At 29.5% G+C, this 21975-nt stretch overlaps 1 protein-coding gene across 10 annotated transcripts; it reads left to right on the top strand.

Annotated features, from left to right (window-relative positions):
• The first annotated feature begins 1494 nt into the window (after positions 1-1494).
• LOC126926231 (protein ECT2) lies at positions 1495-17147 on the top strand. Of its 10 annotated transcripts, XM_050742468.1 has the most exons (19): positions 1539-1769; positions 1839-2043; positions 2146-2438; positions 3941-4151; positions 4244-4379; positions 4472-4681; positions 4810-4956; positions 5038-6318; positions 6793-6927; positions 6987-7236; positions 7537-7664; positions 7761-8157; positions 8468-8908; positions 9180-9334; positions 9418-9503; positions 10108-10200; positions 11408-11582; positions 12941-13059; positions 14124-17147. In XM_050742468.1, the coding sequence occupies exons 3-19, from the start codon at positions 2372-2374 to the stop codon at positions 14164-14166; spliced, it is 4074 nt and encodes a 1357-aa protein (XP_050598425.1). In that variant the 5' UTR covers positions 1539-1769; positions 1839-2043; positions 2146-2371; the 3' UTR covers positions 14167-17147. The 10 variants fall into 10 exon arrangements, with proteins under 10 accessions (XP_050598427.1, XP_050598432.1, XP_050598425.1 ...); XM_050742470.1 differs by having other exon boundaries at positions 1495-1617; positions 1839-2438; XM_050742472.1 differs by having other exon boundaries at positions 1839-2438; positions 7546-7664.
• Positions 17148-21975: the final 4828 nt, after the last annotated feature.

Raw genomic sequence — 21975 nt, 5'->3', positions numbered from 1 at the left:
CTAATGTAACTGGTGCATAAATTAGTATCATGTAATGATATGTGATAAGATGTAGTATACTTTCGACATCTTTTTTTAACGAATACATTCAAGAATGATTAGACACGCACAGTTTTACGATCGATAAAATGAATTTATGTAATTTTGACAGTTCATTTTAATTTTTTGAAACGAAAAACTAGGATCCACATTGGCAGAAATTATATTTACTTAAATGAAGATGCAAGATGTAGTAATGTTCTATATTATTTATATAACAGAAAAAGTAAAAGTTGTTCAATGAAACATTACAAGTTGTAAGTTAAATCGAATAATACTAATTAACTATATATAATTGTAAGTTTTGTATATTAGTATTTATATAGATTGCTATATTGTTTAAAGATTTGTCTGATTCTAACACTTGTATTTTCCTTTTATCCTTTAATATAAATATGTTGCAATACTCCAATTCATGAAAAAGGTAATATACATGTTAATTATATATGTATAAATGTATATTACAACATAATGTATTTATATCTAGAATAGTAAAAGAGATAAATAAAAGATAATATTTTTTATCTACATGATGACATGCACATAGATACGATAATACAACGTATGAATGTGGAAGAGTGAAGAATTTCCATGAGAGAGATCCGCGTCAGGTGACAGTGAATTAAACGGAAGTTATCGATAGTAGGATTGATTATTTGATTCTTAGAATGCACGTGTAGATTGATGTGCATGAGGCCACGTAAAAATTTGGTATTGCATAAATGTGTGAATGAAGGTGGTTAATGGCAGGAAGAGGAAACGGAATCCAGCGACGGATATCATTACACTTTTCTTTATTTTATTTTATTCTATTTTATTAACATGTTAACTGCCTCGACGAACATTGACGACACACGTTTTAATAAATTTCTTAGAATGATTTCATAAGATAAAATCAAAGAACTAAAATATTATCAACAATGTGAATGATTTAGATAACATTGTCAGAGAAAAGTGTGCAAATACAATATAACATTTTGCATAAGTTATATGTTATGGTGTAGTATATTTTAATCCATTGCGTATCCTAGCGCAAAACACATGAAAATTGCATGGTAGTTGGCGTGTTGAATACTTACACGTACATATATGTCATAAATGATAAATGGTTAATAAATAAATGAAAAATGATAATAGGTTATTAATTGTATTGACTATTTTGTATTGTGTCGATCATTTTTTGTATATTATTTCTTTGAATATTGCTTTTGAGTCGCTATAATTACAATTAATCGTTATAGTTTTACTGTTTTAGAAGTTTAAACGCTTGAAAAATGGTAGCGTAAATTTGTCAATGCTACCATCCATTTGGAAAGAAATCTAATAATGCCATAATCTAAGTTACTTTTAATTTTGCAACATTTTCTTTGTTAAATTGGAATTTATATTGCGCTCTTGTCAAATTAAACATTATATGATTTACAATTTGCTGTTATTTGTGCAATTTAAGAATGCGGTAGTAAAAAATAATTGGTATTACGCGATACACAGTGATATATAGAGATCTAGTATAATCATCAACTTCACACTAATATCAGCAGTGTTAACAGCGCGTGTTGTCTTTAGCTGATAGTTATTGTTAGTTTTCAATATTTAAAATTGCGAAATGTTCTTACACCACTGCTTCCCATCTTAGGTTCTTTTATATACGTAATCCTTTCTGAACCTTATAAATCATAGTTTAATACCGCACTGATATTTCATTTCAATTTGAACTTATCAATCCCTTTGTAAGAGATAAGGCGAATTTTGCATAGCAATCTGAAGTGAGTGAAATTTATTGTGTGTCCTCGTTACAGGAAGGAAAAGAGAAACAGAATCTCGGCAATCAGTGAGTAATAGATGTGAGAAGAATGTCGAGCGAGAAACGGTGATAAGTAGCAAAATCACGGCACTACTGATAATTACGTTTCTGTGCCACTTCATGACACTTGCGAATTTAGCAGAAGAACCGTGGATTATTCGACTGTTATATTCATAATGGATTTTAAATAAATGCTGATGGTAAAAAGTGTCGTTTGGTGCCAATATCCAAATATATATATACATATGCTTATACATGTATACGTATACATATATAGATTTGAGGAATCTTATGTACTGTAGGGTCCGTGAAAATAATACACCTGAGGGAACCCTGTTCAGGATTTGAACTTGTGTTTTGTCTATAAGATTCAAGGGCGCTATATGCTGCGCCATCAAGCTCCACTGTTCTTTATTTTTTCCGGGTCCTTTCTCTCACTGGATTCGCTCGTAGTCCATAGGAGGCGCTCTTAATGATCAGTACGAAGAAGAGCGTACGAGAAGAACGATGTTGTAACTAACGGCCAAAATGGAAGAGCAAAGTGTTCACAGCAGTATCAGTGATATAAATAGTGAAGAGGCAGTTAGAAGCGAGCGTAAGTTCACTAATATTTTCATCTTTACTATTATATTTAGCTATTGATCTACATTGTTAATTGTTGCATATACCATAGGCACCTGTATGGACTAACCGTACCTCACTCTTTATCAAAACTCACGCGACAATGCTTGTGTCTTATATCTGTCACTCATTCTGATCCATAGATAAATCGACGTATTATATCCGCTACTTCTCTTATACACTTTTATATTGTGTTTTGAATTTTACGCGGGATGAATGTCAACGGTTTCTTATAAAATTGGCCTTGACTTATTCTCCAAAATTACGTCAGAAATTTGGTAGTCCGAAATGTCTTTATGAGCTTCCCTACAGTTCGTTATATACTTGTTTTGAATTTAATTATCTTTCATATTTATCTTCGTGTCATTTTAAGGTTAAAATCATCTCCTGTCATCTAAGATACATTATTTATTATACATTACATCTCACGAATGATTTTCATTATTTACTAATAGAATATATAGATACGTATTTGAAAGCAATATCATTTAAAAATATTTTAATTAAACTTATGTTATCAGTCAGTAATTGTTTGTTAAATAAATGAAGAATTTAATTTTTACATATTAAATATTATTTTCATTGTTTACTAGCACAATTATTTATATTTTACTTATTCTACAAAAACTTTAGTTATATTCACTTCATTTTTAATATTTTTTATTATTAATTATATGGATAAATAATAAATAACTAAATAAAATTCTCTTATATTTCACGTTTATTATTTAATAATAGAATTATTTGAAACATTTTTCAAAATGAAATCATCAAAAGTATTTCAGTACAACTTTTCCAGGTATTTGTTCTGTACCAGTAGCTTATAGATATAGGACAAATATTTACACTGCATTTTCTAGTCATATTTGTTTAGTATAGGATTAGTCATTATTTACATATTATTATTTGTGGGTCAATTGTAATACAACAATATAAGATATTAGGGGTTGGTACCTGTGGTATATGAAATGAGATTAGGCATGAGACAATAGGGGTTTATTGCACTCTTTGCCTTTAGGTACAAAGATCATTAACATTTATTGCCTTTTCTGTGTATGTATTGCATTTACCTTTTGTATACTCATAAATTTAGTTATTTCTACCTATAATTACTGTGTTTGGACTTTAGGTATTTAAAAAGTTTTAGATAATGAAATTTTTGTCAAATTATAAACAAATAAATAATAATAATCAATAATATCATATTAATAATTTAAATTTCATAAAAATAATTACTTTTTTCTTAGTTTTTTAAATTTGAATTACTTTATTCATAATACATTTTGTAACAGAAAATAAATTTATAATTAAATTTATAAATAAATTTATAAATAAATTTTTTAAATTTAAATTATTGATTTTGTTATGTAAATGATGAAATATTTGTAAAATATTAAACCTTGACTCAAAATGTTATTGGTAGCATTGTTTCATTAAATTTTACTAATGATAGCTGGAAATTTGTTTAAATTTCAGCTCTGATTATACCACGTAAGAAAAGGATATGCTTGATTGGTGCAGCTGGCGATGATCCTGCACTTGGTGCTGCTGCTCAGCAGTTTAGCGTACCTGTTCTCAAATCTGAAACTGGTTTAGAACATGTAGAAGATACATCATATTGTACTTACTTTATATTAAAGAAGTTCGAGGGACCTGAATATGATGCTCTTCATAAAAGTGCACATAGGTTTGTCATATTTAATTTCATATAATTTGTAACATGTTGAAACATAATCAAAAGAATCTGACTTTTGGTTGGTTTAATTTAACACGTTGTAGAATATTGGGACCAACAGCACTTCTGCAGTTGGCAGAAAAAAAGGACTCATTACCTAGTATTACTAGACCAATGTATACACAAGCCATGGTAGGCACAGTAGTAGTGTTTACTGGATTTAGGAAAAAGGATGAATTGGTTAGTTTTATCTTATTAATTGATATAATGTAGGTTATCACCTACATATTATGATAATAGAAATATTATGATGTTAATTTTTAATATCATAGACCAAGTTGATTAATATGATTCACAATATGGGTGGAAGTATTAGGAAAGAAATGGGTGCAAAAGTGACGCATCTCATTGCTAATTGTTGTGGTGGAGATAAGTATAGATATGCTGTTACATTTCGGGTCCCTATTATGTCTATGGAATGGGTGACAGCATTATGGAATGCCAAAGACGATATTTCCAGTTATGGAAATAATGAAGAACTGGTAATAATTATATTAATAACTATATTCAAATATTTTACTGTTCAATTCTTACTATCTATTTTTGCCAATAACGATGGTACACTAAATATATATAACATTTAATATACAATATAATTATTTTTGTGCAGATTACGACTTATAAGCTAAAACCATTTTTTGGTGCAAAAGTATGTTTCTTTGGTTTTCCTGATGAAGAGAAACGTCATATGTGTGAGGTTTTACAACAACAAGGAGGTGAATCTACAGAAATTGATGATCCAAATTGCACACATGTGGTAAGTTTATACAATACAATATTTTGCATATTTCATAAAGTAAAAAATATGTAAAACAAACATATGTAATACATCCTTTAGGTAACAGATTTAGGAAGTCATCAGTACAAGAATTCAAACAATACTTTTGACACGCTGCCATATACTAAAAATCCTAATCATATTTCATATCCTTATTTAAAAACAAAACCGTTTTCCTTCTCTTTTTATAATCCATACACTAATACCATTCCTAACACAAAACTGATAAATTCTTCACATACTTTCCATTTTAATAATACAAATTTAACCAAAAAACTGAGTACAAGACGCTTTTCACATTGTTTCTGTTCTAATGTTCCTCAACATTTTGAACTTCAAGAAAATAAGTGTGCTTATTCTATATTAAATGATATTAGTCAGGATTCAGCAATTTGTATGGATGATAATTTATATGATTATCCAAGTTTATCAGATGAATCTTTTATGTCTGAGTTTTCTATAGGACGAGCTGATTCTGGTGTTAGTATGTCTAATGTAATACAAACAAATGACGTTAATGCATTACAAGAAAGCAATTTTCCTGTTACATCTACTATGTTGGATATGCATTCTCTGTCTTTATCTTCATCATCTTCATTTCTATGTAATGATAAAAGAATTAAGAACAGTATGTTTAATGCTTTTTCGAATTATAACACTGGTAATAAAAACGTGTGCACTCAACAAGGGTTATATAATTTTAACTCTTCTACATTATGTAAAAAGAAGGTTACTCAACATATAAACAAGCAGTATTCTGCTAGAAAAACTAATTTGTTACAGTTTTGTAAGAATACGCAGTGTGCCCGAAATTCCTTTTTTTTTAACAGAAAAATTATATCTCCTAAACGGTATATCAAGTGGCGAAAAGCTAAATCTTGTATTACAATTCATAAAATTTGTTCTCTGGAAAAATTTAAATTAAAAAGAATGCATTCTCATCCTAATTTATTAAGACAACATGATTTAGAACTTAATGATTCTCTTTTGTATGATTCATCTATGCCAATGACAAAAAACAAGGGTTTTTTGAATACATGTAAACTGAACTCTTCTATTTTGTCAAAACTTAGTCATTTAAATTTTTCTCCAATGCTTAAACAGCATGTGGTTATTAATCCATGCAAGCAAATTCCAGAAATTTATCAAAAGCAAAAATATACTCCTTTACCTAGTCCCCTGCCCATCCCTGCTAAGGTAGCAAAATTATCAACTTCTGAATATGGCTCAAGAAGTTCTTTTGCATCAGATGAAAGTTATTTAAATATGTCTTCTAAAAGTTGCATTCTGAAAGATGATCATATAAAATTGGACAAACAGAAGGACAAGCTATTATCTTTGGTACTTTTATTTTTTTAATGGGTATTATGTTAAATTATGGAATAACTTACTCCACTAAATGACAAGTTGTAGACAAGTAGGGATGAGGTTATTAGGGTATTTTAACACTAAATAAGAACTTATAATTAGCAAGAATAGAAATTGTTAATTTTAGAGAAATTATTTATGAATGTTTTGTTATACATAATACTAGGATGTAGTAATTCAAGTATAGAAAATTGCTATTTTTGTGTTGTTTTTGTGATGTATTAGAGTGTGTTCCTTTAATCTGCAGTAATAACGAATTGCATAATTAGTGTTTCGTCCTTTATAAATGTTTAACAATTTATATAGTATATGTTTTTGTTATATTATAAAAGAAATAAATAGAATTTGTGTATTATATGTTTCAATATACGTTATTTGTTTGTATTAATTAGGCATGGTAAATATATAAATATGGATTAGAATTATAGTAAGTTACTATCATTTTAGGTTGTAGATGAATCAAACGTAAATGCATTACCAGATTTAGCTTCTGTGAGAGCACATATCGTGAAAGCAGAGTGGTTTTGGACGTCTGTGCAGAATGAGGGTGCAGCTGACGAAAAGGAATATTTATTTGAAGATGTAAGTTTATTAAAATGTCTTATATATTTCTCATTCTCAATTATTTATTTTACATTTAGTATTTGGAATCCGTTCTATCACCAACTGTATCAGTTAGACGTGATAGTCAACAAGCTGCTACTCCAAGTACAGCATCTACAAGACGAAAACGCAAACGCTTAGCAGAAACTTTATCTAGTCTGGTTCAAAATGGTGCAGATTCTCCAGCATTGCATAAGAGACGATCCAGCATCAGTGATGCAGGACATTTAAGTGTTAGTGGAAGCTTTCTTGATTGTACAACGAGTCCGGACAAACCATTACTTGATGGTTAGTTGTTTATAAAACATAATTATAGATTTGATAGATGTAGTTTAAAAATATCCTACAACTAACAATTACAAATATTTTAATATTTTTTTAACAGTCCTACTAGTACATCTTCCCTTCCTTTGTGGTTCATTTCTTTTGTTAAATAAAGTATTATATTTTTATATTTCATTTAACACGATTATACTAACAATATACATAATTTAAATTCCCCATGTTTTACTTTAAATATTGATAATAGCTAATATGAACCATATGAAGGGGAAGATAATATAAATTTGAATTGTTAATAACTGCCAGATATTCCAGAAGTGGAAGCTGTTAATACAGACACCTCTAGGAAAAATTTATCTCCGCGTCATCAAGTTTTCTTAGAATTAGTACAAACAGAATCTAATTATGTTGGTATTCTCAGTACAATTATGACGGTAAGATCTGTCTTATTATATATTATGCTGAAACAAACAATAAATTAACATTATACATGTAATATTACATATTTATAATATTATTTATGTTTCTAGCTGTTTAAATCTCCACTAGAAGATCTTATAGATACAACTGGCGAGTTATTAAATTGCACAGAAGCTAAAATTATATTTGGCAATTTTCCACCTATTTATGAAGTTCATAAAAAAATGTTAGAAGAACTGAGATACAGCACTACTCATTGGATGGAGGACAATAGTATAGGTAATATATTTCTGAAGTTCGCACCTGACCTAGTCAAGGCGTATCCACCGTATGTCAACTTCTTCGAAAATACAAAGGAAATGCTCGATCAATGTGATCAAAACAAACCACGATTTCATGCTTTTCTGAAGGTTTGTCAGACGAAACCTGAATGTGGCAGACAAAGTTTAAAGGAACTGTTAATTAAACCAGTACAAAGGTTACCCAGTATTAGTTTGTTATTAAACGGCAAGTATATGTACTTATTAAAATTATTATCTCTTCTGTACGACAATCGTTTGTGGCATAGTGTTATCTCACGGTTGATACTTTTGTCTAATACTCGATCATTATTAGTCATCATGCATTTACGGTTGTCCATTGTAGTCAACACTCTGCCATACATATGCATTTCATGCGAGTGAATCGAAGTCGATACTCGATTGTAGATTTAACAATTGCCGACTATAATTGATGCTTATACCGAACGAGTTAAATAATTAAGATAGTAATAAATTTTGTATAGTAATTAATATTTTTACATATTAATGTTTTGCAGATATCCTTAAACATACAAATAAAAATAATCCAGATCATAGCGCTTTGGAGTTATCAATTAGCAGTATTAAAGAAGTTATGACCTATATAAACGAGGATAAAAGAAAAACTGAAGGTCAATTGGTTATGTTTGATATTTTTAACGAAATTGACAACTGTCCACCGCATTTAGTTTCTTCACACCGATCATTTATTGGCAAATGTGATGTGATGGAACTTGGTGAGGGTCTAAGTGGACGTGGGGATCATTTAGTTTTGTTTTTGTTTACCGATACTCTCGAAATATGCAAGAAAAGGTCAAAGGCTTTTAATTCATTAAAAAGTCCTAATACAGCAAATGGATTGCATACAACTAAACTAAGTCAAGGGAAACCCTATAAACATATTAAGATGTTATCACTTAGTACGATAAAAAAGGTTGTTGATATTCGAGAAACGGATGGTAAGTTTATAACGAACAATATTATAAACTAATAATGAACTAAATTGTGTTTAAACATGTAATAGATATAAATTTCTTATTTTTATTTTTATTGTAATTCTTTTTATTTTATAAAAAAAACATGATTACAAAATTTATAACACTATCAAATATTTCGTACGTGTAAAGATTTATAAAATGTTTGTGAAGAGTTTGAAATGTATATGTTAAATAAAGTAAAGTAGAGCAAATATGAAAAATACACTTTTGGTTTTATGTATATTATTTCTAGAATGTCATAAAGTGTTTGCTTTAATGGTGAGAAGTAATCAAGAGTTAAAGGAAAAATTATTTTCATTTACAATTACTGATGAGGAAGTAAATAAGACAAATTATTTACGAACCTTGTGTAGACAAATGGCTAATACAGTGTGTAAAGCTGATGCGGTAAGTTTTAGTATTCATCTTGCTTATATATTATTATTGTTTGCAGCTTATTAGTAGTAGTATTTTTATTTCTATATTTGCAGGATACGTTCCTGATAAGTCTTGATTCGCATCAACTTGAAATTGACACAAGCGACGTAGCATTAGGAACATTAAGTAAAGCATTTAAGTAAGTAGTTGAAACTTAATTGGTACCTGTCGTATATCGTTAACATCGCATATGATCGTATCTCTCTTATAACTGTAAGTCCGTTTTTTATTGTAAAAAAAATTGAAAGAAATTATATCGTAAATGAAATATTATTTAAGATAAAAATGGTGTTTGTAGATATGATAAAAATAGTACTTACAGTTTTTTGTAGAGAAGCACTTTTAAAAGATGATTTTCTCATATAAATAGATTAAAGAAATTTATTAGATATAAGAATGATAAATATATAATTAATTAGTATTATGCTCCTAGAATAGCTTAGCTTATAATATACTTTTTTGCATTGCTATTAAGTTTTGCTGAACTATAGTACACATATTCACATAGAATCTTCTTATTATATTCATATTTAGGATATGCTAAAAATAAGACCTTTGCGTGTTCTATATCTGTATTATATGTTATACAAAAATTGGTATGAATCTATTCGATAAAGTAGACATTTTTATAGAAAAGATATGCATATTTGTAAAGGGGAAGATTTATCAGTCGTTCTAAACTGTTTTTCTCCTGTATTGCATGTTAACAAAAAATAATGGGGCGACGACTCGTTTGGTTGCAGGAGCCTATTTCATAATTTTTACCTGGAGTATATGGACCCGTATGTGTTCCTACTCAATAGCATGTGTGAAACCACGTTACATGTCCCACTACCGTCAGTTTTCGCACCAGGCTGATTATCTTTTTTTTTTTACTCGCTTTGGTCCTTTTTTCCCTGCTTGTTTAAATAAATCAATCTCACTCTTTAGTGTAAAAATATAGAAAATTAAATAACTTCACAAAAAATTTTACCAGTTCAAGCATAATATTGAATATTATCAGCCTGTTTAAAATCATTAATATGCGATTAAAATATTTAATATCTATCTATTTGACCCCTCGATGATTTCATATTTTATACGAACATCAGACTTTCTACATGTTGATTAAAAAAATAATAATACATATTAGTGATTACACTGAATGGCATTTTAGCTTTAAATTGTTTGTTATTTATTTGTATGTAATCTCCTTAGGATTTGTAATAGCTTTTATGGTACAACAAAATCCTAAATTAAGATAATTGGTAACACTACTGACTGTGATATAGCGATATTTACGATCGTATGCAGTATTTACGTTTTTCAATAGACATTGAACCAAAGTAAAGATACATTTTATATGACTTGACTAAGTTTACAGTTTCTTAGTTTCCTAAGTTTCGATATACGTAAATTGCTGCATATTAAATTATGTTTTATTAATTATAATATTGGACCAAGAAAGATATATTTTTTAGTGAGTAATGAATCTAAATAGTTACTATTTATATAGTTAAGTTTCCATTTTTCTTAGTCGTTAAGGGGTTAAATTTTCAGCACCACCTACTTAGTGGTTCAAGTTTTAGTATTTAATTATGTATGATTAATGAATTTTAATTACTTTTTTTATTTTATAAGCCATAAAAGATTTTAATAATTTGGGAAGACTCTGTAACCTCGCAATTAAGCCCTATTTATTACTCTTACATTTGTAATATAGATTTATAGTTGTGATGTAATACTTCAGCATGAACAGAATAAAAAATTACTATAATTCAATTTTTGCATGCTCATTAGTAACTATTATGGTGTAATATTTACTTGAACTGGTTTATTACGGTTTGGGATTTTATTTAAGTTCGCTAATTCCTTTGTTTGCTTGAAAATTTATTTTCCTCCATTTAATTATATATTATATATAATTACTATATTATTGAAAGAAGTCATTTTAGTTTATGTGGTTGAGTAAACTGTTAAAGGAAAATAAAATTTCAATATCGCTTTTGTTTTTTGTCCAAATGTTTAAATTTAAATGAGTCTGTAACAACTGTTTTTCTTCAGGTTCGCATCTCGTACTCGGATGAAAGTTGGCAGGGCGTTTAGTTTTAATAAAACTCCAAGCAAATTAAAGAGAGCAATGTCAACAATGATGTCGCCATTCGGATCCACTAACAGCCTTACTCCGGCGAGTCAACAACTTGCACAGATGCGGCTTGCTAGTTGCAACAATATTAACGTTAGTTGACAGTTTATTATCGCATGCATTTTTCTTTATTATATGCTTATGCTGTTTCTTTTTTTTTTCTCCTTATTTACTTTCATTTCACGACAGGAGATTGTTGTCTCTTTCATATTGATCTGTTCATATTGAAATGAGTTCAATATATTAATCAAATTTTTTTTTTATATATATATATAATATTAACGCGTTCAATTTCGAATTGCACGTCCTATATCTATCGCTTTTATAGAAGTTTGCTTGAATGCATAATTGTAAAATCATTTTGCCGTTTACAATATTTTCTTCTTGTGTATATCTCTATAAAAATATTATGTAAATATCTGATATTATAACATTGAAACAATTTATTTCATCTTTTATTTTCATTATTTTAAGACATTTATGCAGATATTGGAGGAGATTAATTTATTGTATATACAACATAATACATCATTTTCTTATATTCATCTTAATTTGTTGTTCTATTTGGTTTTTTATTTTATGAGATACGTTAATTCATCCATAATGTGTGCGAATTATGTCCTTTTCACGATATTTGTTTTTTACTTATGCGGAAATAACGTTAGTGGATAAATTTGTATACTCTATCACGTAAGTATACCGTATTGCGTTTATTTTATTGGATATTAGTTAAATATGATAATATTGAAGTGCTTACTAATATTCGCTCTAGAATATATAGGAAATATTAATACAATTTAACGTCTCCTCTCGTGAAAGGGAGTAGAGAGGAGGGTTACTAGAATTTTACTTTCAACAGATAAAATTCCTTTTAGGAATGTGACGCCACACAGTGTTTCGACTGGATCAAAATACTTCGTGTCACAAATTAAATAGAGAAACTTAATTTTATGCTATTCATGATTAAGACGGTTCTCTTAAAATGGATTCTAGAAAAGCTAAAAATTTATATTTTTATTAAGTTAACTTTGCCCTATTAGAGGCATTTTGTATTAACTGAGATTTTCTTTTCCTTTTTTTTTTTTTTTTTTGTTACTGCTTACATATATCTATCACGTGCTATACAGATCAACAAGGCTGGAATCCTTTCATTTTCTTTGTTTGGTTTTTTTTTGTAAAATATATTTGCAATGAGAAAAAAGTATGAAGTATTTTTTCTTCATGATACCTACAAACTTGCATGATGTTATTTTTCATATGAAAGTATCTTTCTTATTCTCTATTAGTTTTGCTTCCAGTGTGAATTAAATGTTTAAATGTTTAAATTGTTTTGTTTACTCAATGTGATTAATGTAAAATCAGTATTGTTTTAATCCCTCCTGGTATTGTATATATGTACAGAAAAATTGTATATATAAATAGGATAAATGGATATTCGTGTGTCTTTCCAGGAGCTGGGTAATGGTGGTTCAGGCTCGCCATCTAGAGATGATGTTCTAGTAGCACCTATGTCGGTTCAACCGACACGAAAGGCCAAATGCAGTTCCCTCAGTATGGCTTCGTTAAGAAGGTTGTAATTAGTATATCAGAAATGATGCAATTTTTCTTTTTTGCTATCATTGCATAACTATGTTTGATCAACTTGCCTATTGTTTATGTGCCTTAAACTCTCTTCACTTTATGTTTAGTGTTGAAAAACATTTACATATACATATATGCGAGATCCTTATACGTAAATAATATATCATACATTGGTATGTTCATTCATGAATGTAAAGACTGGATTGAAATTTCTAGTGTTATATATATATATATATGTTTAGCGCAATGCAAAGTTTACCATTACTAAATACAATGCATGTAAATGTGTCGTGAAAATTTCGTCGTTTCAGAAATATTCAAACGGAAATTTGTGGATACTTGTTATAATTTACGTAATGGATTGAAATACTCATATTGGTTAAGGCGAGCTTAAAGGCGACCATAATGTATAGCACAATTTGCATATTTTGCAAAAACTGTGCTGCATTTACAATCACTTTGATTCTATGTTCTTCGCTAGTATCCGTGCTTGTAATGTATATATACGTTTTTGTGAAAAGAATTCATTTATATCGTTCGTTACAGTCCATGCTGTACCAAATGTTCGCCACTGTTCCGTTCTTTAAGGCTAAGATCATTCATAAGTACCTAGTTTTACTTTAAAGTATTGTCAAAATGATACTAATAATTGTGCCTATTTAGTGCCTGTAGCATTAATTAGGTGGTTAACATTTATAATAATTTAATATTTAGCTTAACTAATGCATATTTATTTAACAATATTAGATTTTTATTCTTTACATTTTTATGCTGATTTGCTGCAGGGCAACTTCGCTTGCTACATTTTCCGATTTAGAATACTTTTATCTATTATTTGTCATTAATAATTTTTTTCATCGTACTTTTCCACCAACTCGGTTAATAATATTTCGAAATCTTAGTAAATTTATTCCATGTTAAATACAATATGAAATACAAAATTAGAAGCATACTTGACTTTTATTTGTAAGAAAGAGTTGGTGTATTTATCTATGCTTTATATATATGTTTCCATAGTATAGTCTTTTTGACCTTACTTTATTTATCCTCCAGAAATTGTTCAGAGGAAGTCATGCAGGACAAATCCGATCTTTGAAGTGCAGGGCATGAGTAGTGTGCAACAATACCATACTTTTTTCTTTGGGATCAGTAAAATGTTTATGTGAAAATATAAAGTATATGAATATTGTTGCAAAGATATATCTTTGCAATACGATTTAAGTATTAATCTTCAAAATTCAGGAAATAGTAAAATGTCCGTACAAAGGGTAAATGCGGAAGAGCACATCTATAAACTTCAGCAAATGAATACAAAATTTGTCATGTGCCAATAGAAAAACCGTAAGGAATTTTACAAAAAAGAAATTGTACATTGCCAATTATTCTTTAAGCAATTTTATAAACATATATTAACGATATACGTTACCTAATACCATATTAATCGTTAACTTTTATCTATCATACTTGCATAATTAAATAATCTTGTCTTAGAAGGACAAACGAAATTAAGATAAAGTAAGGGAAAACATTTATATTTTCAGTGGTATATAATATAAATTTTATTATTATATACATTTTATTAGAATTGAAAGTACGAATATCAATTTTGTGCCATTTAATCTTGTTCTGTAAAATATACTCAGAACTTATTGAAGTGCCTGAAGATAATGTGTCGTTTTTAAAATTGAAGATAATTCGTCATTTTTAAAATTAAAGAAATGTAATGCTAATCTATTAAATTAACATTAACAGTACATTTTTTTTTGTTCAACTGTCATGTCTTGTATCATTGCAGTTATAAACCATGAATATGAATTGTATAACTACGGCTATACTGTCTTTAGTTTATTGTGTTTGTTCTTATCCAATTTAAATCTTTCTGATTGTAGCTTTTTTAAACGATCCATAATGTCGAAATTGAATAGAACTGTACATGATACAATATCACTGGAAATCTAGAAACTCGAATTTAGAATAACAATACAGTATAATGTTTTTATCTTTTTCTTGCTAAGAATATAATTGTATTATAATAAAGTCAAAAGATGTGGTAAAAGAAAAGTAAGAAACGTATATCAATATATATATATATATATATATTGATATATATTTTTTTAAAACAACAGACTTTAGATTATACATATGTTTATAAAAAGCCATAGTTTATTAGGATTAAATTATTACAGACCTGTCCACCGATAAGACGCTTAATGCTATGAGTTTCCCTCATTCGTAGTAAAGTTGAAGATTGTTTACTAGCTTTGAAGTGAAGGGAATGATGTAAAATTTAAAATTCGTTAAAAGCATTGATATTGGTCACATGCTTCTCACATACCAGCGTTTCTTAATATAAACCTACGGCCATCATCGTAGTTTTATAATGAAATTATGGAATAGGAAACGTGTTTTGATACATGTGTCAGACCGCGGGCAGGTCTGCATTACTATTACTCTTTTTTATCAATTTACGCTTATTGTAGTTGCTGACTTTATCAAATTTATATTACGATGTATAGTTGGTTACTTAGGTTGCAAAATATGCTATTGTTTGAACTATATAAATATTTATATTCTTATCAAATATAAAGTATTATGTTAATTGATCGTAGATGTGAAGTATTTGTATAATCGATTATACATATTTTCAAGTATAACAATTTTCTATTGTGATCTGTATTATAAAGCTTTTAAAAAAAATTTCGTTTTCAAACATCGTAGATATCATCTAAATATAGACATCATATAAAGACAAAGTACTGGTTCAAACATGGAAATCACGATCTTTTATGTTGCAATCTTTTAAAGTGTACAATGATTGTTTTTAAGAAACATATTGTAATATTATACTTAAGAATGTGATCTATTCATATTATACAAAAAATATTTATAAATATTCCAACTGTGCGAGTAGTTTATGAAATGAAATATCGTAACATTTGGAAGACATTTACTTTAGTAGGTGAAGAAAGAACAAATTAATCCTGTCTCAAGTAGATATTTCTTCAATTAAGGAAGGTTTCAAAGGTTCTTTTCGCTTGATTAGTTATTCAGTTACAAATAAAGGTTGTGGATAAAGTTTCTTTTTGTTCATACACTGTGTTTATCACTTTGTAATGGAATTTAGATTAAAATTTTGGCAATGAAAAGCTTATAAAAATAATTATTTTTGATATATGAAAATAAATATAGATGAGATACAAAACTATTTTTGCACAAAAATTATTGTCAATAAATAAATATAATGTAACAATATCATAATTACAAACATAAAAATATATTTGTATCACATGCTACGGAATCGAAAATCGATATTGTAATGAAGTATGAGCGTCAATTATATCTAGTGCCTTAACCAATATAACAACGAATTGTATTCCCTGCAATTTTTCTTACCGTCATCAGCAGTATTTCCTTATTGTCTTCAATGCTCTGGCGAAAAAGGGAGTAATTTATCAACGATCAAGGAATAAATTAATCAACGAAATATTCTAAATTAAAAGTGATAAATTGCAAGGAAAGTAGAAAAAAGTCTGTTAGTTCTTTACAGGGACTTGTTTAATAAACTTCTTGCCATATTAATTCTTGCGCATAATGTCTACTCGAATAACGTGCCTTTGTGTAGAAATGATCGTTAAATACGGATATTTCGGTGTCAAGTGAGGAAAAAATTTATTGATGATATTTTTGTAATTGATGGTGTTGCATTCGTGAGTATGTTCACCTGAATAATTATGGATGCTCTGGTAGCACTTTGTACTTCGATTCTTAATTTATATTATATTCTTAGGATTTCAGTGTCATCTATTGCTTCTCATAACATAGTACATGGATAAACAGAAGAAAAAATATGAAATTAACTAAAATAATGTACTGCTATGTAAAGATAATCATGGAAAATTTTGTAGAAGAAAGATTAGACAGTCTTTTCCATTGGCGAACATTATATAAAGTTTTTAATGATATCAAGACTCATTTTTCGTAATTTTAACATCAATTTATTAGTTTAACTAATAAATATTGTCATAAATATCCATGGACCGTGTTAGACATTCTAATCTTTTATAAATTGTCGGCACGTTTGATAAAAGCCTTGATATTCTGAATATGTCGACATTTTATGGTTGTCAAATGATTCCAAGAATCATTTTGGAGCTATTAAGCGTTTTTTCTCGATGATAATGAGAGAAATTCCGCTCGCTTCGGAGCATTGTAAATATTAACGATAAGTATCGTGTAAGTGTAGTATAGTGCAGATGATGTTTTTTACTACACGCGTAAGAATATTGTAATACTTGTAATGTTGCGTATAGTCGTTACTATTTATATGATACTGTAATTGATTGTATAAATTTACTCTTTATTATGTAAATCGAAAATTAAAGCGTTTGCTTTTCTTCCTTTCCCCATTTTTTTAGTACTATTCATCGATAAGATATCTATACTACTACAAAACCTCGTGTTTAGTTACGATATATATAATTTATTAGAAAAAAGGTCAAATTTTTTCATGATTTATAGAATTTTGCATGAAAATAATTCGAGAAAATGCAGTATCAGGGTATTAATAGAGTATAATGTGAACGTACCTGAGTCTTCTGCGCCCTGATGGCAGAAATACGAATTAAAATTTGAAATTACATCATTTCGCGCGGAGGCATATTGGAAAGAGGAAACAACTATAGAAAGTTCGTCACAAATGTGGAAAATTTAATACGTATCGACACAGCATTGCTTCAAAACAGTAAGAATCATAATTTAAAGCGTTCTATACTCACAGCTATTAACATATTACGGAGGGATCACGTCAGTGAGAATTCTTGTGTTTATTCTAATGCTTCAAGCCGATCATAAAAATTCTCGTTATTTTAATCGTTGTGATTTAGGGATAAATTATTTAACTATATCATGGGAATAGCTAGCAATAAAACGACTAGTTCGCAATATGTTAACACAATTTATAAAGATTTATCGTACTTCCATGTAAATAGACGGATATCGAAATAAATTTTTAGAAAATTCGAGTAATATCTGGGTACTGATAATACGTGATACGTTCCTGGACCAAGCGCACTCTGATGGTAAATTTTTTAATAAAAATTTGAAATTATACCATTTCGCGAGGTGTCGTATTCGAAAGAGGAAGCAACTGCTGAGAGCTTGTCGTGAATATGGAAAATTTAATATAAAATACCGAGTCATTGCTTCAAAATGGTGAGAATCTTAATTCATTTCGTTTTATATCTATAATGTAGTACAATTTACAGTGATTTGTTGTTTTTCGATGTAAATAGACGATTATTAGTCTTCAATCAAAATCATCTGTATCGAGGAATACAAATCACGTATTATTTGAAAGAATTCTTTTCTTCTTTACTCCCCAATGTATGTTTTCCTCCCTTTCTTTTACTTTGATAATCCCTTTCTTATGTTTTCTATTTTCTTTTCCTTTTTTTTTCTTCCCTTCCCTGTTTCCCCATACATCAAACTATGTCCATTAATGAAATATAATTCGACGATAATCGTTCGGTAAGAAAAAGTAAATTTTACGGTAATAATAATATTATGATGTTTTATTTTCATTTTGTCCGTCTAGATTACATCAGCTCAGTGTTTATTTATTTTCTATGCGTATTCGCGCATTTCAATGCGTCGTATTATTTCTTTTCTATGTCGAACGTAATATCGAGAGTAATATGATATTGTAAACATACTTTCGTGCAGGTTCGAACTTGTCGGCGAGCCTCCCCACTCCTCTCCACTCTTCTCTAATCGAACGCTGCTATGTAGATCTTACTGCGCGCCAGAGGTCCTTTTACAACTTCGTTTCATTAACGTACGTTTCTATATAATAATTTATTATAATCTAATTGTAATCTACTATTCGATTATCTTCTTTTCTTCGATCATCTTTCTAATTGTCGTATTTATCGAAATTAATAGAAATTAATAGAGATTAATCTTTCATTATTGCAAATTTTTCGAATAATCAACATTGTCTCTAAGAGCAAATTATAATGTTCCATGTTTTGTTATAGTTTTCTTCCAGTCTTTATTTCTTCTATGGGATTGCATGGCTCCTTCTTGATGACGGCCTTCACGATGACTTTTCCTGGGTTACCAGAGGATCGACGACCCTGTTCTTCGCATCTAATGGTGAGTCGCATGCATTTTTGTTCCTCTGGTCACTCAATCATGTCGTAGGATGAAAGGTCCGAATCGACACGGGTGACTAGTTGTATTACGTAGAATTTTTGACGAGCATAGTGCTCGCGGGTATAATACCCGCGAGTAGTAACATTTTCTGTCTGTGTTTTATTTATTAGCTCAGGATAGGTTTTCTTGCACATCGCGGTTTTAAATATTGAAAATAATGCATTAGTGTATGAGCGTAACATTTATATATTACAAGGATAGGAATTTGTACGAAGCACATAATGTTGCTAATGTGTATGCATATATGATCGAAAATTACATATGATGCATCAAATGATGTATATTTAATGTAACTATGAATCTTAAACGTATGTACAAGCATATGTACGAACATTCAAATAAATAACGAAATGATTTTGTTTAACTACTTTATAGCGGAGAAGTCTGATTCCCTTAGACTTCGTTACTATGAAAATTTCAATTATTATCAAAATTATTTTAATGCTTATGATGATTAGATTTAATCTTTATCCTCTATTTTACGATAGCATAGAACAAATTTATTATTTGAGTTTTATATTCAGCATAATTTCCGTTAAATGTGATATATGAGATTTGAAAGCACGAGTAAAGTTTAATTTTGTCTGTCCGTTAAAATGTATCAAATTTCATGTGCAAGAAGACACTTCGCGCGAGGTGGATTTCAGAATCAAAACAAGTTTTGAATGTTTCTTTGTATTTAAAAAATATGTTTTGATAAAGAAATCGCCTGAGGATATTTCTATTTAATATTCAGTTAATATATCGATAATCATTGATACATATATTATTTGCAAATTAGTAAAGTAAAATGAAGAATAAAGTAATTTTTATTTGCTAATTAAATTTATTTAATAATTTTTAATTTAATTAAATTATTAAAATTCAGATCACATTTGAGAGCATTATCCGCTTAGATGCAAAATATAATTGTTAATCATACTTTTAGCATAGGATTTTCAGATTTAACCCTTTCCATGTTCATTGCCAGGATCCCATTTACGTGCCCAGGTGCTACTTGAGTGGGAGAAAGGCAATCAGCATGATGACTAGTTGATAAGCTTAATAACTTTTTAGCGACTGACGTTGCGTTAGTGTGTCGTGCACGATGTATTTTCCACTGTATGTGTGTGTGTGTGGTTAGGCTGTGGAATTGCGTCGATTTTACTATTTATTATAATTTTCACAGATATGTGAATCCAATTACGATTAACAATAACAATGCTACTACATACGTACAATACATTATAAATAGTAATATGAACGTACGTATTAAATTACAATGATAATTACATTGATTAAGATACAATGGATGATATATACATGATTATATATATGCGATTATGAATATTCGATTAAAATTACAAAATATAAATATACATGATACTGTTACGCAATGGCCACTAGCCATCGTCAGTCGATTTCAGGAAAATGGTACGTACATTAGAGTGTGAATGTGTATGCGAAACTCGGGTGTCGGAGGCGTCCCGGGACGTCTCTCTAGCGTAGGCCTTTTGCGCCCGGGTTATGTGTGAGAACCGTGGAGCGAATGTGTTGGTGTGCTTGTTTTGCTATTTTTCAGATTTGAAATATAGGTTGCCGGGTAGGATAGGTAGTATATCTTCTGGTATGAGTGTTAACGATAAGTAGGTAGGGCCGGGCAGGTTGGCACAGTCTTTCGTCGGGTAGGCGCGTTTTCGCGTGACCAACCTGTTTCAGGAAATTTCATTTGAAAAATCGACGGTGAAGCTGACATCACGAATGGAGCATACCATTTGTCTTGAGCTTTGCGAACGGACAGCGATCGCTACGATCGTTGGTCGTCCATGCGCACTTGAATTAGCTTCCACGATTTATATTTTTATTTCACCATTATAAGTTAATGTTTGTTTTCCGATTAGAAAGTCTCGAGCTAGATTTAAGTTTCAGCGGGCGTCGCGCCCGAAGAAAGACGAGGCTGTCATAGAAGAGGGCAACTACTAATGGCTTTCCATTCTCTGGGTAATCCAGAGGATCGTGTATAATTGGAGCACTTGTTAGATAGTTTCATCGATTCCTGCATAATCATGGACTTCTACCTCGTAGTTGTTTTTTAGTAAAGTATCATATTTGAAAGTTATTCTATTTCATCAAGTGTGGTGTACGATATATTAAATTCTACATTTAATTCTCTGTCAGCGTGAACAACTATTGCAGAGGTATTCGTATCGCAGTCTCATAATAAAAATTTAATATTAATTCCATTCCTAACTAACCAACGCCGTAATCTTCTTTTATGAATCATAAAAAATTCATTAGATACCCGTCTGTGTTTATACGTGTAACAAACGAAGATTCTTTCATAGCTACTGTCCTTATTGCTCTCGATTGAGTCGAAATTAAATTGAAGTTGAATATACATTACTCCTGTGTTCTCGTTGGCGAATCACAGACAGCGTAAGGGAGCCTAAGAACTGATTTTCTTCGGAGTCGATGTCCCAGAACGTGAGTCGCGAAGTTCCATATGATGTCAGATTAACGGTCAATGTATTTGTCAAATACCATAGTCAATGATCATTTCACGCGAGAGTATACAGAATAGACGTTGCATTATTCTCAGTGTGAAAACCTTGTGTCATTAATCGAAGCTGAAACTGTTCGAAATTCTTTGAAGAAAAACAAAATGATAGGTATCATGTAAAAAGTTTTGGAAGGTGACGCTCTTCTAGATAAA

The sequence above is a fragment of the Bombus affinis genome, chromosome 17, assembly GCF_024516045.1.
Source record: "Bombus affinis isolate iyBomAffi1 chromosome 17, iyBomAffi1.2, whole genome shotgun sequence".
Classification (NCBI taxonomy): domain Eukaryota; kingdom Metazoa; phylum Arthropoda; class Insecta; order Hymenoptera; family Apidae; genus Bombus; species Bombus affinis.
The sequence above is the reverse complement of the archived record's forward strand: the minus strand, read 5'-3'. Positions and strand labels throughout refer to the sequence as shown.

Coding starts and splice junctions, on each gene's coding strand:
- LOC126926231 (XM_050742470.1), top strand. CDS start 2,372: ATGGAAGAGCAAAGTGTTCACAGCAGTATCAGTGATATAAATAGTGAA. Junction 6,319..6,792: donor AGGACAAGCTATTATCTTTG/GTACTTTTATTT, acceptor CTATCATTTTAG/GTTGTAGATGAATCAAACGT. Junction 6,928..6,986: donor AGGAATATTTATTTGAAGAT/GTAAGTTTATTA, acceptor TTTTACATTTAG/TATTTGGAATCCGTTCTATC.